This window comes from Scyliorhinus canicula, chromosome 3, assembly GCF_902713615.1.
Source record: "Scyliorhinus canicula chromosome 3, sScyCan1.1, whole genome shotgun sequence".
Classification (NCBI taxonomy): domain Eukaryota; kingdom Metazoa; phylum Chordata; class Chondrichthyes; order Carcharhiniformes; family Scyliorhinidae; genus Scyliorhinus; species Scyliorhinus canicula.
This window is the reverse complement of record NC_052148.1, coordinates 83,286,200-83,308,460: the sequence shown is the minus strand read 5'-3', so window position 1 is coordinate 83,308,460 and position 22,261 is coordinate 83,286,200. Positions and strand designations below refer to the sequence as shown.

Below are 22,261 nucleotides of genomic sequence, written 5' to 3'. Positions count from 1 at the left end.
TTCAACCATGGTTCATGGCATGTTGTACATTTGCTGTCCATGGTGAATCCTTATTGCTTGAACACAGAAAAGAGTAGCCTTTCGTGCAGAGATGAGGGAAGTTTGGAGAGGTACTTATTCTAACGCTTTTGTGCACTTTTGTGTGACTGCGTAGATGGCACTAATTGGGTTATGTTTCCTAGCTTGTCATGTTTGCTAGTGAAGTACAAAGCCAGGGAGACTTAGAAATAGATAAATATATTATAAATAGGCTGGTTTGGTAATATGAACCTCAAGAAAATTATGAAAACAGAGAGAGGCTATAAAAAAAATAAAGTAAATCAAGAAAATTGCAATGTCCAACTGCCAAACCCATTGCTAACTGATTGGATGGCCCATTACTTGACCATTCAACAACGAGTGTGTTAATGTCAAAATTGTTTTGTCGGAATAAAATTTCTGTTTTTATTAATAGTGAGCTATAATTTTGCACCTTTCTAGAGTAGATTTTGGCAGTTTATGGAAGCTGCACTTGACATATATTTGTTGGTAAAGTAATGGTAAAATGCAGGAGAGATTTTTTGAGTAAACCAAAAAATGCTACATAATCACATTTGACCATGATATATGTATGCATTTCTAATATATATTTCCATCTTTTGGATAAGATGTTAAACCAAGGCCCCATCTCAGTGCTTGGGCGGATGTAAAAGATCCCATGGCCCTATTTCAAAGAAGAGCAGATGGGTTATCCCTGGTGTCCTGGACAATATTTATCCCTCAATCAACATTACAAAAACAGATTTTGTCATTATCACATTGCTGTTTGTGGGAGCTTGCTGTGCACAAATTGGTTGCCATGTTTCCTACTTTACAACAATGACTACACTTCAAAAGCACTTCAAGGCTATAAAGTACTTGAGTCGTTTGGTGATCGTGAAAAGAGCTTTGTGAATAGAAGTCTTTTTTTCACCATCTTGTGTTGTATAGGTGAATCGATTTTTGGAATCCTACTCTTATGCTGCCAACGATCTCCCTGTGACAAAGCTGAAATATCTGAAGGAATTGTTTTCCACTGCAATGGCTGAATATAATGACCTGATCACAAAAATGCAAATTTCTGGAAAAATTGTTCCTGACCAAGATTTTCACACAAGGTTTCAGAAGCTATTAATCACGCAGCAACGTTACTTGACAGAGACCAAGGAAATTTGTCGAGAATCATGGGCACGATTCAACCCTGCACATATGCTGTGTGGTATTCTACTTCTAGCAGCAACCTGTATACATTGTTTTCTGGTGTCTGAAACTGCAGCAACATTTGAATCTTTGTACAAACAACTTCTTTTGTATCCAGTTATCTGGGGTCTGACTGCAGGATTAACAGTTTATATCTGGATGCTGACATCTGACATTATGGTGGAACCTCTGATAATATGTTTCTGGGTAGCTACTGGATCACATGTGAGCTTTCATTGGAACTTCTGGAGATCGAAACTCAATAATGATCACATTGCAAACAAACTGATGCAAAGTTCAAACGCTGGTATTCAGCAGAAGTGGAAAAATTGGTTCAAGTTCCTTGTACCTTTGGGAATTCTCCTATTACGGTGCCTAGCTATGTTTTCCAATAGCTTTGTAGTAACTGAAGGGCAAGTAGTATCATTCCTTCTGAAATCTATTGTAACTTTTACTATCTTGAATCTAAAATGGAATGGAAAATTTACCCGTTATTATTTAAATGCACCATTTGTACCAGAGATGCAAAAGAGCTCCGGTTCTATTTCACACAAACGAGAATCGTTTTACTTAATTGGGTTGCTCATGGCCTTCCTGCTCTGCGTTCTTTTCTCCAGCAACTTTTATAACTGTCGTGAAGAACTTGCAGACTGTGAGCCCTCTTCTTTTCTGAAACCTTTGTCGAGGTTAAATAATAGTCAGCAAAGGAACTTCCATTATATCCTGTCAGTATCATCACTTGCAGCCTTGGTCTACCTCGTACGAAAATGGTTCCTTCATTATGGAAACCTCAACAGCTCACACTTGGTTGTGTTTTTTGTACGTTTGTGTTTCCCATTTATTGTATTTTGTTTATGTTGCTATTGGGCTGTGAATGCTGCTCCAGAAGAAACCTCTGTTAAACTTCAGGAACTGACAAAGAAGATAGCAGTTGTAGTCCCAGGCATTGTCTTTGTGCTGGTAATGACAGGCTTCCTTATTGTCCTATGGAATCCGATCACTGTGTTTGTAAAAGACAGCAAACAGTCTGATGAAACTTTAGTCCCTCCCTACAAAGGTTCTCCTGAATTGGAAGATGACTCTCTCTATGTAGTCCCATTGATATACCGTAAGATGCAGCAATCGATGAACATACATTTTAATGATAACCAAATGAAGACTCGGACAGTGGCTGCTTATGGCTTGGGAACTGTGTATTCTGCTGCACTCCTTATTGTTCTTGCTCTTTTGACATTACTACTTATTATGCTGCATAATGAGAGAATGTCACTGGCTTTCCTGTTGCTATTCTTGGAGGGATTTTCTTTCCTTGAGATACATGGCACAGCAAGGAACCTTTCATTACAGTCTGATAACGCTGGTATGTAGTTGGTTCAAATGATGTGTCATCAAAGACACTTGAGTAAATGATGGCAATTTCAGGGTTTAGAAATAACATTTTATTTTATTGATCCAATTTAACCTCACTGAAATATTTTTAGATTTTATATTCGAACAGAATTCTCAACTGTGCAGTGATCTGTTTTGTATGTCTGTCTTGTGTATGTGGTCAAACATGGAAAATTTGGAATCAGCCCAGAGGCTCCACAGCCTCAAGTGCAAGGTGATCAAGATGCCTTACTTCAGGAAAGATGTTCCATGAATGAAAGGGAGAAAAAGGAGACTAATTGAGACAAAGCCAGGGTTAAGAGACGAAGCCAAAGGGAGAGACTAGACAAACTTGGGAACATAGTTTCAACAGTCAGTAAATTAGCAGCTAGAAAACATAAATTTATAACCACCAAGATGAAGAGAAGGTAGGAGACTTATTTTATGCAAATGCTTATTAGCACCTGTTATGCACAAGCAGAAGACAGTATTTGAAGCAGAATCATATTGTTTTTAAAAAGCAAGATGATTAATATTTCTTTTTTTTAAAGAAATTTAGAGTACCCAATTAATATTTTTTTCCAATTAAGGGGCAATTTAGCATGGCCAATCCACCTAACCTGCTCACCTTGGGGTTGTGGGGGCGAAACCCACGCAGACACGGGGAGAATGTGCAAACTCCACACGGATAGTGACCCAGGGCCGGGATTCAAACCCAGGTCCTCAGCGCCGCAGTCCCAATGCTATCCACTGCGCCACCGTGCTGGCCTTGATTAATATTTCTGATAGATAAATGTAAATGATATGGAACTAAGTAGCTAGCTCTTTCAAAGTGTTGCTACAAAAATCAGTTGCTGTTGCACTTTCAGCTCTGAAGAAAAGTCCTACAACTCAAAGTGTTAACTCTGTTTCTCTCTCCACAGGTGCCAGACCTGGGTTTTTCCAGCATTTTCTATTTCAGATTTCCAGCATCCACGGTATTTTATCATAATCATGGCATGAATGGCCACAAAAACAAAATACTACAGATACTGGAATTCTGAAGTAAAAATGCAATGCTGAAAGTAGACCAGGCAGTATTCCTGGAGAGAGAAACACTTAGGGTGGGATTCTTTCAGCCCCGCTCCGGGCCGAAGAATCAGCACAACAATGCCCCGACGCCAGTGCGCGATTCTCCCAAGGTGCGGACAATCGGTGCCATTTGCACCGGTGCGTTTGGCGCGGCGCCAGTCGAGGGCCGCCGTAAGCTGCCGACCCGTCGATTCTCCAGCCCGAATGGGCCGAGCGGCCGCGCAGAAAAAGCAGACTCCCGCTGGCACTGTCCACTCCTGGTCGCTGCCGGCGGTTACCCTGCACGAGGGTTCGGGGGGGGGGGGGGGGGGGGGGGGGGGGGGCAGGGTTCTCCGTCCCGATGTGGGGGGGGCCCACCGATGTGGTCTGGCCCAAGATCGGGGCTCACCGATCGGCGGGCTCCCCCCCCGGCCTACTTTGTTGCGCTTCCGGCCCCTGCGCCATGTTGCGTCCGGGCTGGAGCGTTCCATGAGTCTACCGCGCATTCCGTCGGTTGGTGCTTCGCCACTACGCATGCGTGGGTTGGCGCTGCCCCCAGTCCGCGCCAGGATGCAAGGCTGGAGCGGCGTGAACCGCTCCAGCGCCCTGCTGGCCTCCTGTGGGGGCCAGAATCTCTACTGCCTGCGCCCGTTTCACGCCGTCGTGAAACGCGATGGCGTCAGGATGGCGCGGACACTTAGTCCCGCGATCAGAGAATCGCGCCCTTAACCTTTCATTGGAACTGAAAAAGTTGGGGATGTGACAGGTTTTAAAAAATACAGAAGCAGGAAAAGATGATGGAAGAACAAAATAGTGGGTGATGGACTGGAAGGCAGAAGAGATTGTGACAAAAGGGGTGGTATTGCAAAGACGATGGAGGTGGTAATGGGGCGAGTAAAGAAAAAAAAGGATGCATCTCGAGATGTAAACAGGAAGTTCAGAATCCTTTCCAACAGCTAGCATCTGGAAAAATAGTGAAGGTAGAGATTATGATCTGAAATTGTTGGATTTATTGTCGAGTTCAGAAAATTTTAAATGTCTAATTGAAAGATGAGGTGCTGTTTCTTGAGCTTATATTGAGGATGTGTAGGAGACTAAGGTCAGAGAAGTCGGAGTGGGACGGAGAATTAAAGTGACAAATTAAAGCAACTGAAAGTTTAAAGTCAAACTTCTGGACTGAACAGAAGTGTTCTGCAAAGCAATTATCTAACCTATGCTTGGTCTTCCCAATGTAGAGGATACCACATTGTGAGCAGCAAATACACTTAATTAGAAGTGCAAATAAATTGCTGCTTCACCTGGAACTGAGTGTTTGGAACACTGGACAGCAGGAAGGGAGGAATTAAAAAGGCTAGGTGTGGCATCTCTTGCTCTTGCTCTAGAAGATACTGTGGGAAAGGAAGGGGACATTGGGTGTGGTTGGGGAGTGGATTAGGGCATCATGGAGAGAACGGTCCCTTCTGAATATAGAAAGGGGAAGGGAAAAGGTGTTTAATGTTGGCATCATGCTGGAAGTGGTGCAAATGGCAGAGGGTGATCTGCGGAATGGGGAGGCAGTGGAAGACCAGTATAAGGGGAACCCTATTTTGATTCTGGAAGGGATGAGAACAGAAGTTCTGGAAATTGAATGGACATGACCTTGGGCAACGTTAGCGGTGGACAGAAAAGGAAAATCTATTGGAAGCATTGGACAGTGGCATTGTCAGAACAACGGATAAACTGGGAGAATGGAATAACATTCTAAAAGGAAGTAGGGTGAAGAAAATGTAGTCTAGGTAACTGTGAGTCGGTGGAGTTATAGTAGATATTGGTCGGTAGCCTTTACGCAGAAATGAAAACAGGAGTTGAGGAAGGGAAGAGATGGACCATAAGAAGGTGAGGGAATGGTGAAATTAGAAGCAGCTCAAATTAAATTTTCAGTTTCTGAGAACTGGAAACGGCACCAATTGCAGATGTCAGTGTACCTGAAAAAGAGGTAAAGATTTGAACCTATGCGCATGGAAACAAAATATGTTACACATTTCCCATGAAAGGACGTGCATAGCTATAACCCATATAGGTTCCTGTAGCAAGGCCATTTTTTTTGGAGAAAGTGAGTGAAGTTAACGGTTAAGTTGTCCATGTGAGCTGAAGTCCTAGGCAGAGGAGGTTTATCGAAGATGGGACTTGGTGGGCCACTAATCAGGAAAGAAACAGATACTTCTGGGGCTATCCTGGTGGGGAATGAAGGTGTAGAGGCATTGGATATCCATGGTGAAATGGAGATGAACAGGGCCAGAGAATGGGCAAATATAAGCGGTGGATGGCATCGGAAGAGTTGGGATGAATTTGGGAAGAGACTGGGCAAGGGTGGTAAAATAGGAAGAAATCGGTTTCATGGAACAAGGCTGAAATGATGGGTCTGTTAGGGTATTCCTGTTGATGGATCTTGGGAAGGAAAGAGCACCCTACCTAGGCTCATTCCCCCACCCTATCCCTGTAACCACATCTAACCTTTTGGACACAAAGGGACAATTCAGAGTGGGCAATCCACCTAACTTGCACATCTTTGGGCTTGGGAGGAAACCGGCGCACCTGGAGGAAACCCACGGAGACACGGGGAGAATGTGCAAACTTGACACAGGCGGTCACCCAAGATTGGAATTGAAACCAGGTCCCTGGCGCTGTGATGCAGCAGTGCTAACCACTGTGCTACCCAAATGAAACGATGTCACCCCAACAGTTCTCAGTGGAAAATTTAAAGAGGGCTGAATCCAGGTGACACACAAATTCTGAAGATTGGGGAAAAAAGACTCAGTTTGGTTGTGGGTGTGGTGTTGGTAGAAACACAAGTGGCGAAGAATCCTGCCCATGAAGTGGATGCAGAGGCAAAGATGCCATATCAAGTGTCATGCCAAGTTCAATTCATTGAGGTGGGGTTGTAAGGGCATGATTCTGAGGCTTTCATATGGACTTGATAGTTCAGGATTAGAGAAAATGCTAGAGAAGATCATGAAAATGTGGGATGAATGACTTTGCGCTGCATCCTGATTTTTTGAGAATTTTGTTTTTCAATCTGTCCAATTTTCTCTCCTCCTTTCCTGGAGATACTGACTGGAATTCTTTCCTTAAACCCCAGCAGCACGGTAGCATTGTGGATAGCACAATCGCTTCATAGCTCCAGGGTCCCAGGTTCGATTCCGGCTTGGGTCACTGTCTGTGCGGAGTCTACACATCCTCCCAGGGTGTGCGTGGGTTTCCTCCGGGTGCTCCGGTTTCCTCCCACAGTCCAAAGATGTGCGGGTTAGGTGGATTGGCCATGATAAATTACCCTTAGTGTCCAAAATTGCCCTTAGTGTTCGGTGGGGTTACTGAGTTATGGGGATAGGGTGGAGGTGTTGACCTTGGGTAGGGGTAGGGTGCTCTTTCCAAGAGCCGGTGCAGACTCGATGGGCCGAATGACCTCCTTCTGCACTGTAAATTCTATGTAAAAATCTATGATCTCTCTCTCGCAAAATCATCCTTAAAACCTATCTCTCCAGCACTGCTGCCTCACGGCGCCAAGGTCCCAAGTTTGATCCCCTGGGTCACTGTCCATGTGGAGTTTGCACATTCTCCCTGTGTTTGCATGGGTTTTGCCCCCACAACCCAAAGATGTGCAGGGTAGGTGGATTGGCCACGCTAAATTGCCTCTTAATTGGAAAAAATGAATTTATTTTTTTTAAACCTATCTCTTTGAACAAACTTTGGTCACTCTCCAAATACCTTTCATTTTTGAGGTATTAATTTTATCCTTTACACCTCACAATTGGAATCCACACACTTGTCACTAATACATGATTGGGGTATCTGGGCAGTAACACAGCACCGTTTGCACATGAGGTATGTAACAAGGATCCAAATTTGAACCCCTATCTTATCAGTCACTTAATGTAGAAGAAGTTTGTCAATCTCAATGTCGTCCAGAGGAAGAAAGATTACATGTTGGAGCTTTTCAGGTGAATTAATGTCAAGCACACTTGTACTACTTTGATCAGGGTTACAGTCATTTGTATTTGTTTGGAACCGGTATCGTGCTGTTATTTGTATATTGTATTTATAACATTACGATCAATTTCCATTCTTAAACTGTTCAAAAACGTCTACTTATTCTAAATGTAGTCTTCTGGTTATGGTATGAAACTGGTAACCTGGAGGTCGCAAGTCCTGATTCCTTCTGTTAAAGCTATGCAATTGAACCTAATCATTCTGGTTATTTGTGGGGAGCACCAGGAAGAAAAATGACCATAAAAAGTAAACATGCAACCGGTTCAATATTGCTTTTCAGGAAGGAATCTGTCACCCTTAGTCACTCTCAAATGGAAATGACCCAATTCAGGCAACTGGTGATAATAAATATTGTACTGTCAGTGTAATGTTGTGAAGCACTTCTTGACATCCTGAAATCTTGAAGGACACTATAAAAATGCATGTCTTTTACAACAAAGTGAGAACAAGTTATATATTAACTAAAGTTTCTTCCTTTAATTGTATTTACTTTGAATTGTTTCTGTGGTAGAGTCACCCAAAAGAGTTGGGTGACATGATGTTTCTTAAACAGGTGTAATGATACGTAAGTGGGTACATTGCATGCACCGCTTGTTCCTGAATATGGTGAAAATTCACTTGTGATGGTTTATGTCGTTGAAACTGACCTACATAACTTTTTTAAAATGCTGACATTTCAGTTGAGGCTGAGAAATTGTTTTTCAAATGAGTAATTAGTTAAAATTTGATTTTCACAGGCAACCCTATCCATGTTTGCTACTGACGTGCTATTTTTTTTTTAAAAAAGGTTATTTCTCTGTTCCTTGGTATGCAGTGACAGCCTGGGCCTTTTCAGCCGCACAGTTTTTTTATGCCACTGGCCATCAACCTACATTCCCAGCTATCCAATGGAATGCAGCTTTTGTTGGGTTCACTGAAGGACATAGCACCAATATACTACCAGCACTATTGGTGGGATTGAACACCTTTGCTTCTCATATTTTGTTTGCAGGTAATTATTTAATTGCTTCAAAAGTGATTTCAATGAATCTGTGCAAAGAATACTGCAGCACGAAATGAGACCTGCATTGTAGTCACAGACGACTTGACCTGTTTGTGTTTACAAATCAATTTTGTAATTTCCCAAAATAATTCGAACAGATCTGCTATATTAATTTCATAGTGGTCTCCGTGCCCTTAAAATAATAACTAAATGCAATAAGAAAATCTGCTGATTTTTCAAGATGTGATCCAACATGTTAAATTGACGGTAATCGTGGCAGTTTATTGTAAACTTTGGTGTTTTAAAAAGTCCCTCCTGCCATATCCTAGGATGTTGATTCCTTGCTGATGTATTACTTCATCAGCTTTGCTGATGGTTCATATCATTCAAACTGGCCTACATCAGTTTTCAAAAATGTGGCATTTAAACATTTCAGTGGATGTCTGTCAAATGCTTAGCTAAGGAATAGTTGAGGCAGAGGCCGTCAAAGGAAAAGCAGATTAAATGGGCGGGATTCTCCGACCCCCCGCCGGGTCGGAGAATCGCCGGGGGGGCGGCGTGAATTCTGCCCCCGCTGGCCACAAAATTCTCCGACACCGGAGATTCGGCGGGGTCGGGAATCGCGCCGCGGCAGCCGCTCGCAGTGCCCCCCCGGCGATTCTCCGACCAGCGATGGGCCGAAGTCCCGCTAGTTCTATGCCAGTCCCGCCGGCGTAGATTACACTAGGTCCCTTACCGGCAGGACCTGGCGGCGCGGGCGGGCTCCGGGGTCCTGGGGGGGGGGGGGGCGATCTGGCCCCGGGGGGTGCCCCCACGGTGGCCTGGCCCGCGATCAGGGCCCACCGATCAGCGGGCGGGCCTGTGCCGTGGGGGCACTCTTTTCCTACGCGTCGGCCGTGTCAGCCTCCGCGATGGCCAACGTGTAGGTGAACCACCCCGCACATGCGCAGGGATGGCGTCAGCAGCCGCTGACGCTCCCGCGCATGCACGGACTCGCGCCGGCCGGCGGAGTCCCTTCAGCCCCGGCTGGCGTGGCACCAAAGGCCATCCACGCCAGCCGGCGGGGCGCAAACCACTCCGGCGCCGGCCTAGCCTCTGAAGGTGCCGAATCCTCCGCACCTTTTGGGCGGGCCGACGCCGGAGTGATTCACGCCACTTCGTCCCGCCGGGACCCCCTGCCCCGCTCGGTACGGGAGAATCCCGCTCATTATTTGAAGCAGAGGATGACACAACGCTATGGGAAGAGAGCAGGATGATGAGATTACTTCTGGATTGTTCATGCAAAGATGAAGTACATTGAGTCGCCAGCCTGTTAGGGTGGCACGGGAGCACAGTGGTTGGCACTGTTGCTTCACAGCACCAGGATCCTAGGTTCGATTCCCGGCTTGAACCACTGTCTGTGCGGAGTCTGCACGTTCTCCCCATGTCTGCGTGGGTTTCCTCTGGGGGCTCACGGTAGCATGGTGGTTAGCATCAATGCTTCACAGCTCCAGGGTCCCAGGTTCGATTCCCGGCTGGGTCACTGTCTGTGTGGAGTCTGCACGTCCTCCCCGTGTGTGCGTGGGTTTCCTCCGGGTGCTCCGCTTTCCTCCCACAGTCCAAAGATGTGCGGGTTAGGTAGATTGGCCATGCTAAATTGCCCGTAGTGTAAGGTTAATTGGGGGATTGTTGGGTTACGTGGGTTTAAGTGGGGTGATCATTGCTCGGCACAACATCGAGGGCCGAAGGGCCTGTTCTGTGCTGTACTGTTCTATGTTCTACCCGAAAAGGCGCAGGAGTGTGGCGACGAGGGGATTTTCCCAGTAACTTCTTTGCAGTGTTAATGTAAGCCTATTTGTGACTATGATAAAGATTATTATTATTAGGTTGGTGAACTATGTACTACTGGGTGCACTGCAGTTAAACCTGACCCTGACCTTCCCAGCAACAATTGGAGCAGTGATTTCTGGATACCAATCAGGAGTTTGGAGCACTGGCAGCATTTCCATTCCCTGTTGGTGGATGCTGAAGGCAGTGTCTGTGCCTCCACTTTCCTCATTGACCTAGCTGAGATCAGCTAACATAACACGTATCAGAATCAAGTGCAATTCTGGTCGCCAAATTGTAGGAAGGATGTGATTGTACTGAAGGGGATGCAGAGGCGATTTACCAGGATGTTGCCTGGGATGGAACATTTAAGTTATGAAAAGAGATTGGATAAACTGGGGATGTTTTCGTTGGAGCAGAGAAGACTGAGGGACGACCTGATCAAGATGTACAATATTGAGGGGCATAGAAAGAGTGGATAGGGAGCAGCTGCTCCCCTTAGTTGAAGGGTCAGTCACGAGGGACGCAGGTACAAGGCGAGGGGCAGGAGGTTTGGCGGGTGGGGGGAATGTGAGGAAAAGGTTTTTTACCCAGAGGATGATGGTGGTTTGGAATGCACTATCTGGGAAGGTGGTAGAGGCGAGTTGCTTCACATCCTTTAAAAAGTACTTGGATGAGCACTTGGCACACCATATCATTCAAGGCTATGGGCCAAGTGCTGGCAATTGGGATTAGGTAGGCAGGTCAATTGTCTTTCATGCGTCGATGCAGACTTGATGGGTCGAAAGGCCTCTTCTGCACTGTGTGATTCTGTGAATACAAATTTGAGACCTTTGTTAACTTTATAGCTCATCTAATGACTAAATTAACCAGCTAAAGCAGTCAGAGCTAATAATTTTCCATTTTTCTCTGAATAATGGGGTCTCAGAACTGGAGAGAGAAGGAAAGATTAGTGTGCCACCACTTCACATACATGCCAGCAATGTAAAGGAACAGTTGAAAGCTTAATTCCTACTAAGTTCATGCCCTATAAGCAATTGTACTGCAGCTGTTTTATACTGAGGGCTGTCTATTGCCCACCACCTCTTCAACTATTTACTTTTATCTGCCCTTTGATTGAGGTATTTTTGTCTTTCTGTATTCATTTCAATAAGAGTGGATCCTGTGTTGGTGATGATAGAAAGCTTTAAGTAAACAGCCTTAGTGTAAAATTGAGAGGCATAGTTCTTCTCCTCTCCAAGGTGTACCTATTTACTACAGAGAAGTCAACCACCATAAATGATTGACTAAGAAGTAATTATAAATGTAGAAAATAGAATCAGGAGTAGCTATTTGGCCCTTCGAACTGCTTTGCCATTCAACATGGTCATGGCTCATCCTCCATCTCAACGCCATACTCCAGCATTCTCCCCATACCCCTTGACATCTTTAGAGTGTAGAAATCCATCTATTTCCCGCTGAAAGATATTCAGTGATTTGGACTCCACAGCCTTCTGTGGTAAACAATTCCATAGTTTCATCACCCGGTGAGCGAAGAAATGTCTCCTCACCTCAGTCCTAAATGGCCGACCCCACATTTTGAGAGAACATAGAACAGTACAGTACAAGCCTTTCGGCCCATGAAGTTGTGCTGACCATTTATTGTAATCTAAGATGAACCTAACCTACACCCCTTCAATTTACTGCTGTCCATGTGCCTGTCCAAGAGCCGCTTAGATGTCCCTAATGACTCTGACTCCACCACCTCTGCTGGCAGTGCATTCCGCACACCCACCACTGTGTAAAGAACCTACCTCTGACATCTCCCCGATACCATCCTCCAGTCATCTTAATATTATGTCCCCTCGTGACAGCCATTTCCGTCCTGGGGAAAAGTCTCTGGCTATCCACTCTATCTATGCCTCTCATCACCTTGTACACCTCTATCAAGTCACCTCTCTTCCTTCTTCGCTCCAGTGAGAAAAGCCCTCAACCTCAACCTTTCTTCATAAGACATGTCCTCCAGTCCAGGCAACATCCTGGTAAATCCCCTATGTATCCTCTCCAAAGCATCCACATCCTTCCTATAATGAGGCGACCTGAACTGGATACAATATTCCAAGTGTGGTCGAACTAGGGTTTTATAAAGCTGCAGCAAAACCTTGTGGCTCTTAAACTCAATCCCCCTGTTGATGAAAGCCAACACACCATATGCCTTCTGAACAACCCTATCAACCTGGGTGGCAACTTTGAGGGATCTATGTACGTGGACCCCAAGATCCCTCTGTTCCTCCACACTTCCAAGAACCCTGCCTTTAGCCCTGTATTCAGCATTCAAATTCGACCTTCCAAAATGAATCACTTCACATTTATCTAGGTCGAACTCCATCTGCCACTTCTCAACCCGGATCTGCATCCTGTCCATATCCTGCTGTAACCTGCAACAACCCACAACACTATCTACAACTCCCTCAACCTTCGTGTCATCGGCAAACTTACTAACCCACCCTTCCACTTCCTCATCCAAGTCATTTATAAAAATCACAAAGAGCAGAGGTCCCAGAACAGATCCCTGCGGGATACCATTGGTCACCGATCTCCAGGTGGAATACTTTCCATCCACTACCACTCACTGTCTTCTTTCGGCCAGAAAATTCTGTATCCAGACAGTACGACCCCTTGTCCTGGACTCTCAGCCAGCAAAAATAACATCCCTGCAACCAGTCTGTCCAGTCCTGTCAGAATTTTATGTTTCAATTGGATCCCCTCTCATTCATCTAAATTCCAGTAAATAAAGTTCTAGTTGATCAAATCGCTCCTCGTACAACAATCCTGCCATCCCAGGTATCAGTCTGGTTAACCTTCACTCCACCCCCTTCTATTATAAGTATATCCTTTCTTGGATAAGGAGACCAAAACTGCATAAAATACTCCAGGTATGTTCTCACCCAAAACACTGTCCAACTGAAGTAAGACATCCTTGCTCCGATACGCAAATCCTCATGCAACGAAGGCCAATATACCATTTGTGTTCCTAACTGCTTGCTGTATGTATGATCACAAATATAATAATAGGAATGAAACTAAGTGTGGTAGTCGGTATTAGAGGTATTACGGTACCTAGGTTGATGCTGTAAGATCATTGGTGTGGGAGGTACCTGAGACAGTAAGATCATTGGTGAAGCCTGCCTGCTGGTTCCACCCAGTAAGGCGGAGTATAAGAGTCTGTGCCTCCCTAGCTGCTGCATTCTGTACCTGCGCTGCTGGGGGAAACATCTAGTCCAATAAAGCCTTCAATTGTCATCCAATCTCGCTTCTGGAGTCATAGATCGAGCCTCACTAAGTTGTATCAATTTGTAACTCTTCATCTCTAGACATAAACTGCAGCATCCCGACATAAACTGTTGCAACTCAAATCATGTTTGGCCAGGCTACCAAATAGTATTAGTGGTTTTACCAATACATAATTCTCCTGGTATGTTGTGTTTGGGAACATGAATGATGGGGGGAGAAAAGGCCAGTGTTTTTTTGTTGTAATAGGACATGCATGGTTAGAGATGTCCTGACACGTTTAGATTTTTAAAATTCTTACTTGGCATATTTATAATTATGCAAGCTGTTAAAGTCTCAGTGAGAAAAGTGGATCCTGACCCTGAGTGAACAGGGAAAGCAACTGTCTTTCCCCTTAAAGAATCAGATTGAGGGATTGTGAAGGAAACAGTGCACAGACTGTTTGCCAATCATCATGTTAAAAGATTCTTGCACTTGAAAGGACAAGGCATTATTATGTAATGTGTCTAGTGAGTATCTATCATCAAATATGGAAACTTTATAACATTCAATTCTTGTCAATAGTGAGGCAGATCACGAAATGCCGTTTTCATGAAACAAATGGCTGAGTAGCACAATTCAGACAGCAAATTGTGGATTTTGCCACTGTACCATTTGTTGGTGAATACCACGCGCTTCGCCTTTTCTTCGACATAAAAACCTGACCCAGTAAAGTTGAGCATGATGGAATTAGTAAATTTCCTACCGACTGTGCAGCTTAGGCACACTGCCCAGGTTTGATTCTTATTCTGTCATGAGTTAGCTGGTTTTAATTAGGGAATAGCCCATTCAGCTCATTGAGTTTGTCCAGCTTTTTTCATAGAATTTACAGTGCAGAAGGAGGCCATTCGGCCCATCGAGTCTGCACTGGCTCTTGGAAAGTGCACCCTACCCAAGGTCAACAACTCCACCCTATCCCCATAACCCAGTAACCCCACCCAACACTAAGGGCAATTTATCATGGCCAATCCACCTAACCTGCACATCTTTGGACTGTGGGAGGAAACCGGAGCACCCGGAGGAAACTCACGCACACATGGGGAGGATGTGCAGACTCCGCACAGACAGTGACCCAAGCCAGAATCGAACCTGGGACCCTGGAGCTGTGAAGCGATTGTGCTATCCACAATGCTACCGTGCTGCCCACGTGATCCCACTCATCTGCTTATTCCCCATATTTCTACAATTTTTTATCCTTCCAAGTATTTATCTATTTCCTCTTTGAAGGCTACAATTGAAACTATTAATTACCTAAGAGGACAGTGCATTCCGAATCCTTCACAAACGTTTTCTTTGTGTAGTCCCTGGTTCTTTTGCCAACTAGATTAAATCTGTGTTGGGCAGCATGGTGGCACAGTGGTTAGCATTGCTGCCTCACGTCACCGAGGTCCCAGGTTCGATCCCGGCTCTGAATTACTATCCCTGTGGAGTTTGCACATTCTCCCCGTGTTTGCGTGGGTTTCGCCCCCACAATCCAAAGATATGCAGGGTAGATGGATTGGCCACGCTAAATTGGCCCTTAATGGGGAAAAAAATTAATTGGGTACTCTAAATTTTTTTTTAAAATCTGTGTCCTTGGTTACCAACCCTTTAGTCCTTCGAAGCCTCTTTACTTAATCTATCTCAAGCCGTCAAGATTTAAAGCTCCATCGCATCTCCTCTTAGCTTTCTTGCTTGAAGGAGAATAAACCCAGTTTCTCCAATCTAATCATGTGCTTATAATCCCGCATTCCTGAAACCACTCCAGTAAATCTCTTCTGTACCCTCTCCAAAGCTTTCATGTCCTTCCTAAAATGTGGTACCCACAACTGAACACAATCCTTCAGCTGGGTCAAACGATACGTTTAGCATCTCCTCCTGGGTTTCTGTACTCTGTGCCTGAAAATAAATGAATGATACTCCAGGCTGTTTTTGTTGTCTGTGGAACCATACCACACTCTCAGTCGTCACCTCTGGAAGTGGTGAAAAGGAGATTAAATTATTATAGAAAGCCACCTGGTATGTTTCTTAAATGAATGCTAGAAGTCGTTCAGCAGTTGAAGGATGGTTTATTGTGCTCCACAATAAATGACTTTGTTAGCTTTTACTTACAGAATGGCACTTACACTTGCAGCCCTGAGCTCAACTTCCGTCCCTGTCCTGCTCCCCTGTCTCTCCAGCCAAAGTCAGCCAGGGCGGGTCTTCGGCGTCACTCTTGTACAGGGGTGGGCAAACTTTTCCGTGCAAGGGCCGCATTCAGAAATTCACAATTCACAAAGGGCCGCATAGTATATTAAGTAAAATAATTACTTCACCCGGTTATGATTCTGGGCGCCTCATATAGAACATAGAACAGTACAGCACAGAACAGGCCCTTCGGCCCTCGACGTTGTGCCAAGCAATGATCACCCTACTCAAGTCAACGTATCCATCCTATACCAGTAAGTAACCCAACAGCCCCCCCACCCATTAACCTTTAAAAAAAAAATTAAAAAAAAAAAAAAAAAAAAATTTTATAAAAAAAAAAAAATTTTTTTTTTTTTTTTAATGACTTGGTGGGCCGCAGAAATACCTTTGGCGGGCCGCATGCGGCCCGCGGGCCGTAGTTTGCCCACCCCTGCTCTTGTATGTCCCCGTGCTGCCCCCTGGTGGTACTTCCATTTCCCACCAGCCCCTTCTGTACACACTCAGGTGAGGATCACGACACCACCCACGGTATGCTGCATATCATGTTATCATATTTGTGTATTACTAGCTTCCTAGGTAATTGAATTACTCAGCGTGCATTTATGAGAGAAAAAAACTGGCTGAAACCGCATTGAGTATCAGACTTGTAATAAATGCCCTGAAACCTTTTACTGACTTTTCAGTTATATTTTTGAGATAGTTGGATCTCCCTTGTTGCTGCTTTGGCCATTTGTTCTTGAAATGAAAAACTCTAAAAGCAAGAACATCAAAAAGGAATCTGGAGATGAGGATCCAATGATGGAAATGAGGTTGCAAGAAAATCCTCAGATGTTTTCTGCAGCCATGCTGCAACTGGGAATGCGATATTTATTTGTCTACGGTGTCCAGGTACTTTATGTTGTTAGTTCAGTACAAAAATAATTGAATAACATGTAATTTTGCCGTAGTGCTATCAGTAAATAATCTTATGCGAGCGATTTTAATGATCAACATAATGTACACCAGATTGCAGATATTTAATATAGAGTAATATAACGATGGAGTATAGTCAGAACAATTTGGATCCTCTGGCTACCAAATTATACCCATCAATAGACTAGCTAAAGATTTCCCTTGAGCATTCTCTACCACTGGAGTATTCAGTCCTCCTTAGATGTGACATCTGACCACAGCAATATTGTTAACTCTTATTTTTTCTTTTTTTTTTAATATGTTATAAATTTAGAGTACCCAATTATTTTTTCCAATTAAGGGGCAATTTAGCGTGGCCAATCCACCTACTCTGCACATCTTTGGGCTGTGGGTGTGAAACCCACGCAGAGACACGGGGAGAATGTGCAAACTCCACACGGACAGTGACCTAGAGCCGGGATCGAACCTGGGACCTCGGCGCCGTGTGGCAGCAGGACTAACCCACTGCGCGCCTTGCTGCCCTATCTTAACTTTTTTAATGTTCACTCATAAGATGTCCTGGATCTTGGGATGTTCCATTATAGTACTCAGTTCAAGAACATCAAAACTTGCATTCGGTCATGAGGGCTCCTGCTTCTGCTATGTTGTCGTGATGGTTCAGCATTCTCCACTGTACTCTGTCACCCAGTTAAACTCTGGCCCCCTACTTGTGTGGTAATGTCTTTCCAGGATCCAACTGTTAGATCCCTGTATATCCCGTCTGAGGCTCTATCCATTGTACAAAACGTTTCCTCACCCAGGATTAATCACCCAACCCATGCCTGTAACTTAGAATATGCCTCTTCATTTTCCATTCTCTAACATTGTGCTCCCAGTCCATGGTCTTCACTGCTTGTCCATCATCCTGGACAGGATATTGAGCCAATTATTTTATTTTCCAGTAGATTTTCCTGTCCGTCCCATTATTGTTGTATCCTTCCAGTTATCTGAACCTTTTGGATGATACCTGGGAACCCACTTTGGGCAGCTGACCTGTGAAAAATACCCTTTCCTGTTTATCACAATCAGATTTTCTATCGATATCTGACACCTGATCCATATAGAATCACTACAGTTCATAAGGAGGCAAATCGGCCCATCGAGTCTGCGCTGACCCTCCGAAAGAGCATTCCACCCAGGCCCACCCCCCAGCCCTATCTCCACAATACCACAAAATGAGTATGTGATGCACATGACGTTTTGCCATTTTCTATCAGTATTCACAAATTCATAATTCATTCCAATGATCATGAGGAATGGGCCGTTATTGCCCATGTTGAATAATCAGTTTTCCATTCACATCCTAGAACATTCCCTGAGCCTTTGCTTCTCTCTTATAATAAACCACATTACCCAAATCCTACCTCAGATATTATGTGGTATTGCAATGCTCTTCTAATTCTAATACCTAAACCTTTATGAAAGCTTCCCTCCCCGCGAATAAGGCATTTAAGGGAGCAGAAAAAATAGGGCTAATGGGTATGAGCTTGACAAACAGTCATCGGACTCGAAATGTTAGCTCTTTTCACTCCCTGCAGATCCTGCCAGACCTGCTGAGATTTTCCAGCATTTTGTCTTTCGTCAGGGCTAATGGTAGTTCTTTCAAGAGTATGGGGAGCATCTGATAGCATTGATGGCAACTTCCGATTCCTACCATACACTAACTGATAGAGACTATACCCCCCTCCCCCGCCCCCCACAACCACTTGAAAATAGCATTTTTAAAAGTTTACAATACCCAATTCATTTTTTTCAATTAAGGGGCAATTTAGCGTGGCCAATCCACCTAGCTTGCACATTTTTGGGCTGTGGGGAAGAAACCCACGCAAACACGGGCAGAATGTGCAAACTCCACACAAACAGTGACCCAGAGCCAGGATCGAAACTGGAGAAACTGGGACCTCGGCGCCATGAGGCCACAGTGCTAACCCACTGCGCCACCGTGCTTCCCTGAAAATAGCTTTTTGCATGGACTGCCCATGCCACCGCCATGTGCAACCTACCACCTGGTTGGTCAGTCAATATCTTATGCAACATTTTGTCAATTACTGAATGGTTTCTATCACATAAACCATTACTGAACAGGTTCTTGCTGCAGTATTCGTGACAGTGGTACTCAGATTTTCACATATGTCCCAAAATTCTTTTTATGTTCTTGTATGTAAGTCCTAAACGTCCCCAGCTGGGGGCAATTGTTCTTGATTTGACAACGTAAAGCATTGCGGCACAATTCCAACATTAATGAGGGTAAATTCTATAACTTGAATCTAGAAGTGAATAGTAGGGGTGAATGGTAAGATGCCCTTCTAAAATCTACCAAGGGGAAGAAATGTAAATATTTTTATGCCCAATATTGCAGGGCAGATAAAAGGCTTTTAAGAACTGATTGGAAATCTTAAATACCAACTGTTATGCAAAACAGCTTTAATTAGAGATATTTAAACTAACTGACCAACTAATAGCGCAGATATTACTTGATACAAGTACAGTAAATGCCCTTGAAATTCAGGTAGATCAGAAAGTGCTTGTTTAAAAAAGGCTGTCTTTGCATTTGAAGAAATGCGTACTTATGATTAGCGTTGTTACATGTCCTCCTTTTGGCATTTAATGAAAAATTGAATAAGCTGTTTTCTTTATCTATACAGCTCCTTGCTTCTGTATGTGCTGCTGCGGTATTGAGGAGACACTTGATGGTGTGGAAGATCTTCGCACCAAAGTATGTTGTCATCAAGAGTCGGTAGTTAAATAATAGCATCAGGAAGCATAGGATTTGAGTTGCATGACTTAATAAGAATTGATTTGTTTTTAAGTAGCAATAGAACTTACTGAAAAGTCCTGGGTGATACAACGTTGTTTTATCAATGAACAATATCAAGAATTGAGATAATGTAATTTTTCACCAGGTAGACAATGAAATAGATTCAAGTTACAATGTAAATTTGGCTGTTTGTTGTGTGCGAGTGCATAATGTGAAATTATTTTTATAAAGAAATGGAAATTTCTGCATAAATCCAGCACCAATTTTTCAAACATTTTAAGGGCAGGCTAAAATAGATAAATACATTTTACACTTAATAAAAAAGTTCTATTTAGTTACTTCTGTCAGTGGAGATATATGATTGTTCTTTTTGAATCCACACGTCACATGAAGGACAGTCAAACTTAAGGAAAAACTGTGGGCAGGATTCTCCGACCCACAATTCTGTCACCAATATTGATGCTACCTTAGATTGGTTGGTCACAAGTCTTGACTTGGACATGCCCTTCAGGACCAGAAAAGGTGCCAGTTTCTGCTCAGATTATTGATGTCTGGTTAACTCATTCAGTGCCAGATGGTATACTAGGCCTCCTGAAGCTGCTTTTGGACTTGCAATGTTAATATTGTTCCCCTTGCAGAAGAGATTAGTAACGTTTCTTGTGATTTTTTTTGTGTTATCGCTTCATATACAAACTTGAACACTGAAAGAGTATGTTACCTGGAATATGAAATGATCCTGCCAATCTCAGGGGTCACCCACTAATTTCTTTCCTTCTTCCCTGTCTACATTTTATAATTTTGAATGCTGGAAAAGTATGTCAGGGGTAGGTGAAAGTGAGTTCAGAGATATAGAACATGTTTAAGTGCCCTCCTGTACATTGTAGTAGCCCGCACTGATATGAGGGTGATGTGATACTGAAGTATAATATTTTACTGCAATAAGTATGCTATTTAAATACAAACATGAGGCTTGCACAATACCCTTGCATAAATTGTCTGTACCCGTTACTTTGTTATAATTGGCATATTGCAGTGGTTAAAATTAAGTATTTCACTTTTACATTCTGTGTTGATATATAGACACTGATTATTTCCCAGGTTTATTGTGTTATTTTGCTTTCCTTTACCTTCTCAGATTTATGTTTGAGGCTTTGGGCTTTGTTATGACAAGTATCTTCCTTCTCATCACTTTTTGCTTCATGATGCGTGTGGATGTTGGTGTCAACAAATGGTTTGAGGGACTCCTTTTGAAGAAGTCGAGATAGTTATTAACACTATTGCAACAGAAATAGTGGGGACTGCTGGAGATAGTTAAAATGGACAGATTGCCAACCAAACTGCATACCAAGAAAAAATGTTCCTTAACCTTACTGTAATGTGTCTCTGGACATCAGAAGATGTTGCTGTAATAGAAGCACAATTTACCTTAATGCCTTGTGTATCTAAAGAAACAAATGCTGAAGTTTAATTGCGCACACAAGTGACAGAGGTTTAAACCACTGTGAATGAAAACTAGAACTTTTTGCCATTTCTTACAGTTGACAAATGATTAATTGTGAAATGTATTTGTACTAGATTAAAATGTGTATTTACTGTATGCATTAAAGTGGCACCAGTACAAAAGCATGCAGTGTACTATTGTCTTGGGTCTTTGCTATTTTTATGTGTAAACTATTTCATTGTTTAAAAAGAAGAGAAATTTGAAATTACAGTCAATTGTATACCTTCTAATTATATATTTTGTAACTGTCATCATTTTGTTTAGTTATTTAAGAACTGCTCCCATTTTGTGAAATGGAAGGGGCTTACATTACTGTTGAAGTTTAGATTTTTCTAGTGTGCCAAATTCTTATTGCCAAGAACAAACCTAATTACAAAACAAATATAGGTGCAAAACTTTTAATATGCAAGTACTAAATTTGAATGTGATTGTTAATGATGGCCCTGATTATAAACCTGTTGGAGGAATTGCTCTATTATCATTCAGTCACTTTGTATGACTAAAACCAAGTGCACACAAGTATTTTGTAGAATCCTTGTAAGCCAATTGCAAATTTCATCAGTTTGAATAAATCACATTCTGTATAAATCACCTAGCAATAGATGTCTCCGTTTTTGAAATGTTGAAGTGGACAACAAAATCCTGGGCAAATGAAATTGATTTTTATATAGGGAGGTCCTTTACCTTTTATACCTCAGCTATTCGCTGTTACATCAGCAGAGTATTCATCCTAGAATGTGAAAATGGTTTACAATTAAGGATGTATGATTTTCCATTGCTCTAATTTTAAAAGATAAGATATCTGCTGTAACCATGGGTTTCAGTAACCGTAACAATTTCCTTAAGTTGGAGTTGGCTCAGGAACCCCACTCTTCCATGGCAGACTCTGCCCTGGCAGCCTCTGCTACGTTTTCTGCAGAGAAAGACAGTGAACTGAGCTTTCTGTTTCTGCTCACCTCTTCCAGTGCCCCTCCAAACAGTCAACCTCCAGAGATCACGACCATCAGTGACCTGTCTCCCAGTTGTCAACGTCTGCCATCTTCACATCTGCTTGTAGGTGTCCTTGAAGCGAAGGAATGGACGTCCAGCAGATTTAACACAGTGACCATTTAATTTTATAAAAGTT

The 22,261-nt window shown here is 43.3% G+C and overlaps 1 protein-coding gene across 2 annotated transcripts in view; it reads left to right on the top strand.

Moving 5' to 3' along the window:
- Window positions 1–21,726, top strand: part of pigo (phosphatidylinositol glycan anchor biosynthesis, class O) — a 47,301-nt gene extending 25,575 nt beyond the window's left edge. Inside the window, exons 6-10 of one of the 2 annotated variants that reach the window (XM_038790798.1) lie at window positions 970–2,578; window positions 8,450–8,653; window positions 16,626–16,813; window positions 19,522–19,592; window positions 20,770–21,726. In XM_038790798.1, the coding sequence (XP_038646726.1) occupies window positions 970–2,578; window positions 8,450–8,653; window positions 16,626–16,813; window positions 19,522–19,592; window positions 20,770–20,899 (2,202 nt within the window). In that variant the 3' untranslated portion in view covers window positions 20,900–21,726. Of the gene's footprint in view, window positions 1–969; window positions 2,579–8,449; window positions 8,654–16,608; window positions 16,814–19,521; window positions 19,593–20,769 lie in introns of those variants that run through there. The other variant, XR_005459948.1, reaches the window with a different exon arrangement.
- The last annotated feature ends 535 nt before the right edge of the window (window positions 21,727–22,261 follow it).